This window comes from Gavialis gangeticus, unplaced genomic scaffold, assembly GCF_001723915.1.
Source record: "Gavialis gangeticus isolate Ggan-Ray unplaced genomic scaffold, GavGan_comp1, whole genome shotgun sequence".
NCBI classification, from domain to species: domain Eukaryota; kingdom Metazoa; phylum Chordata; order Crocodylia; family Gavialidae; genus Gavialis; species Gavialis gangeticus.
The window spans coordinates 1264904-1268491 of record NW_017729018.1 but is presented as its reverse complement, the minus strand read 5'-3'; the positions used below and the strand labels follow the sequence as shown (position 1 = coordinate 1268491).

The following is a 3588-nucleotide window of genomic DNA, read 5'->3' as shown; positions in this document are numbered from 1 at the left end:
CAAAAAAAAAAAAAATACTGAGGCTGCTGTCTGTTTGGAAACATAGATGTTTCCAAGAAAACCCAAGTCTGTTCTTGCCTGGGATAACCCCCTTCTCCCTCATTAAGTACTTTAGGAAAGTGAAGAGGGTATTTAATGGTTTAAAATGTTTTGAAAGTGTTGGTTCTGCAAAACAGAAACAGACCTGAGACTTCTTTGCCTCCCACTCTCCCATGACCCCCTCCCATTCCATGTCTTGAAGTACTGGGAGGTGGTCTGCCAGGTCTTCCCTGATAAGCTTCCTGGTGGTTGCTGTGCTCTAGACACTCACTTAGATGCAGGCATACCATGGCAAGTCTTGAGGTGCTGTGCTCCTTCACGTAGGCATTGTTGAAGACCTGTCCCTTGGCTTCTCAGATCCTGTGCAGGGCACAGATGGAGGTGACGAAGTATAGCAGATAGTGCTTGCTGGCATCAAGGCATATCTCTAGCAGCCTCCAGTGCACCTTCAGGTGCTCAAAGACACGCTTCACAGTCACATGGCAACTGATAAGGAGGTCACTGAATTGTTCCTTCTGTGCATAGCTCCCTGAGCCAGGGGAGGTGTGTGTGGGCTGGGTCCCAAATTATTAGAGTTCTGTAGGTGAACTCTCCCCACTTTACAAGATCCAGTATGCCAGAGTTGTGAAAGACCCCAGAGTTGTGAACCGTCTCCAACCAGATGACACTGACACTCCTGGTGGTCCATGAGGCCCTGAAGCATGATAGAAAAGAAGGCCTTGTGACGTACTCTGAGCTGTGGTGGGCAGAGAACATGATGGGGATGAGTTCTGCTGATGACACCGATGTAGTTCAACAAGTTCAATCCAGTTAAATCTGGCCATAACCTCCACCAGGTTGGTGAAGCAGATGAAGTATGGTGCCAGCACTGGCTGCACAGCCAGGTACCTGTTCCATAGAGCCACTCTAACTGCTGAAATGCTCACATGGAACTGGCTGGCAATGGACCAGAGGTTGCCTGGAGTTGTGAACTTCTGGGTGGCACTGGAAATGTGCTTCCCAATGGTGAGGGGTGGCTTTATCCTGATGCCCTCCCATTTGACAGGGGCCAGCTCGGCATGGATCTCCATGAAGGTGGCCTGGCACATCTGAAAGTTCTGCTGTTACTGCCTGTTATCCAAGAACCCCAGGATAATGTGCTCCAACCAGCTGGTGCTCATGTCCCGTACCCAGAGTCTGGTCCCAGAGGAGGCTGGCTTCTATGCTGTCCCTCATGACAGTGTCTTCATTAGCCACATAGGTATTGGAAGATGACATGAGCAGGGAGAAAAACTCAAGGATAGGCCTTTCAAAGCCTGGATCATCTCACCAAGCACATACATAGTGCTGCTTAGTATCCCACAAAGGTGCTAAAGGAGTAGACCATGCATATAGTGGTAGCCCTAGATTCTCCTCCTGCACGAGAAGAGCAGGCACAACAGCTCCCTTCTCTGATGGACTAGGGGCACAGGCATGCAGGTAGCAAGGTTCCATTCCAGGCTCAGCTTGTAGAAGACAAACTTTTGGAATGGAGACTTACCAGGCATGCTGTGGCTCTGCACTCCTGGCAGGGGGCAGTCTCCAGACTAGCAGGCAATCAGTGCTTTCCCTTTGCACTGACCTTGGGAACCTCCCAAGACTGGGACCACTGCAAGACACGATGAGACTTCTGCTCACTGACCTCTGGCTGCAGAATGCCAGCAGTGCCCAGTGCACGCTCCTGCTCTGCTTTTTTTCACTCCAAACTAGTGGGCACTTGTACCTATGGACAAGCATTGCACACTACATTTCTACAGTGCTACAAAATTCCCCTGAATTTGTAGCATTACAAATGAAAAATGTGCTTAGTAACTTCATTTTTTGTAACCACAAGAGGGCACTGTTTCAATGTTGAAGACTACGACATAGATGGACCAGTAAATGCTCCTAAGAAAGAGGTTTCGTGGGCATTATGCATTTTAAATTACAAGGTGATTCCTGACGTGCATTCTACTCTGAGAAGTGACTAGAAATCACCACCAGTCTAGAATCTGCTACCCAAATTCTGGCACCAGTTACATCCTCTACAAATTCATTTACTTTAAGAAAGCTACAGAAGGGTAACTGAGGGCTAAACCTGGCCCTGCAGTGGCTGTTGATGTACATGCCAGAAAAGAAGTTCAGCCTCAAACAACAGCTCTAGATCTTCAGTTCTACAGATGTAATAATATGGTATTACTCACTGGGATAATTAGGTACAACTCTAAACAAAAAGAATCTTGGTGATTCCGTGGCCATTTTAAGTCACTTTTCAAACTAGGAGTGCACATTGAGCAACAGTAGTCTAATAGGAACAAAATAAAACAGTTTAATAGAAATATTGCAAAAAGCACCTAATTGGTCATAGAAGAAATAAAGAAGGACGAGCATTGAGCAGCACATCACCACAAATACACAGATCATGATCGGAGTGACATCAACAGTTTCATCTTCATGTTTCTCTGCCCCATCATCACGTTTGTGCTTCATATATCGCCTGAAAGAGAGCAGCATGTCTATAATTAGATGCTTCCTCCTGCAGCAGAGCAAGGGTTCTAATCTGAGTCAACACACCTGTGCTTACACAGAGCCCTATTAAATGCAAAAGGAACTACACTAAGGGAGCTGCCTCTGCAGAACCCAACACAAGACTAAAATCTAGAATTTATGCTAGAAGGAAATGTGTCAGGTATAATCTGTCTTAATTGTGCCAAGATTATTATCCCGGACCTACTAGTCACACTGAATAGACAGCAAATTATTACAGAGCAAGTCATAACCCATTTAGAATGCTCATAAGTGAGAACACTTAAAAATCTAAGCTACACAGATTATTTCTCTCCATCAGAAAAGAGAACGTACACATTTTCAACAATGGCTTGATGACAAACACTGTATTTAAAATAAGAAAAGATAATACACATCATATTGTGTAATACAATTCATCCCCATTTTCAGGTAGACAAGTGAACTTCTCTCTACGCTAAGACTCATAAAAAGCCATCTTGTTTTTTTTAAGTTGATGCACTAGAGTAGCACAAGCAGTTAATACTGTAATAATTCCCAAATTGTCAGCGTTAGGCCTCTGACATACTTCAATTCCAGATCTGTAGACAGCCACTGTAGTAACAGCAGAAGTACATTCCATTTCTCTGGTTTTCATTCACTAACTGCTATTTGAAAGATAAGAAATCTTAAGAACTTTGGCACAGGACTCAATTTGTACTACTTACTTTTTCACATCCCTGCTTCCTGCCCAATAGCCTCCAATTGCAACAGTGCCCACTGCCATTACAAAAATAATCACCATGTTGTAATCAAGCACAGGTTCATTTGGTGCATACATTGCCACCTTCACTGATCTGCTAAAACTCTGCAACAGAGACATGTATGAATTAGAGAAAGCTTACTGTTTCAGCTTAATCAGAATTAACTATTTCCTTAACCCCCCACATCTAATTTATAGCATCACCTTTCTGTATGAAAGTGCTTTTGTCACTTCTACACTTTGGGCTAGATCCAAAAAAAAAAAAAAAAAAAAAAAGGAAAAAA

General features: G+C 44.0%; 1 protein-coding gene across 2 annotated transcripts in view; it reads right to left on the bottom strand.

Annotated features, from left to right (window-relative positions):
- SPPL2B (signal peptide peptidase like 2B) overlaps window positions 1-3588 on the bottom strand; it is a 187508-nt gene that overhangs the window by 83188 nt on the left and 100732 nt on the right. For both annotated transcript variants that reach the window (XM_019513196.1, XM_019513195.1), the window contains exons 5-6: window positions 3270-3409; window positions 2391-2533 (exon numbers count right to left, since the gene is read on the bottom strand). In XM_019513196.1, the coding sequence (XP_019368741.1) occupies window positions 2391-2533; window positions 3270-3409 (283 nt within the window). The remainder of the gene's footprint in view (window positions 1-2390; window positions 2534-3269; window positions 3410-3588) is intronic.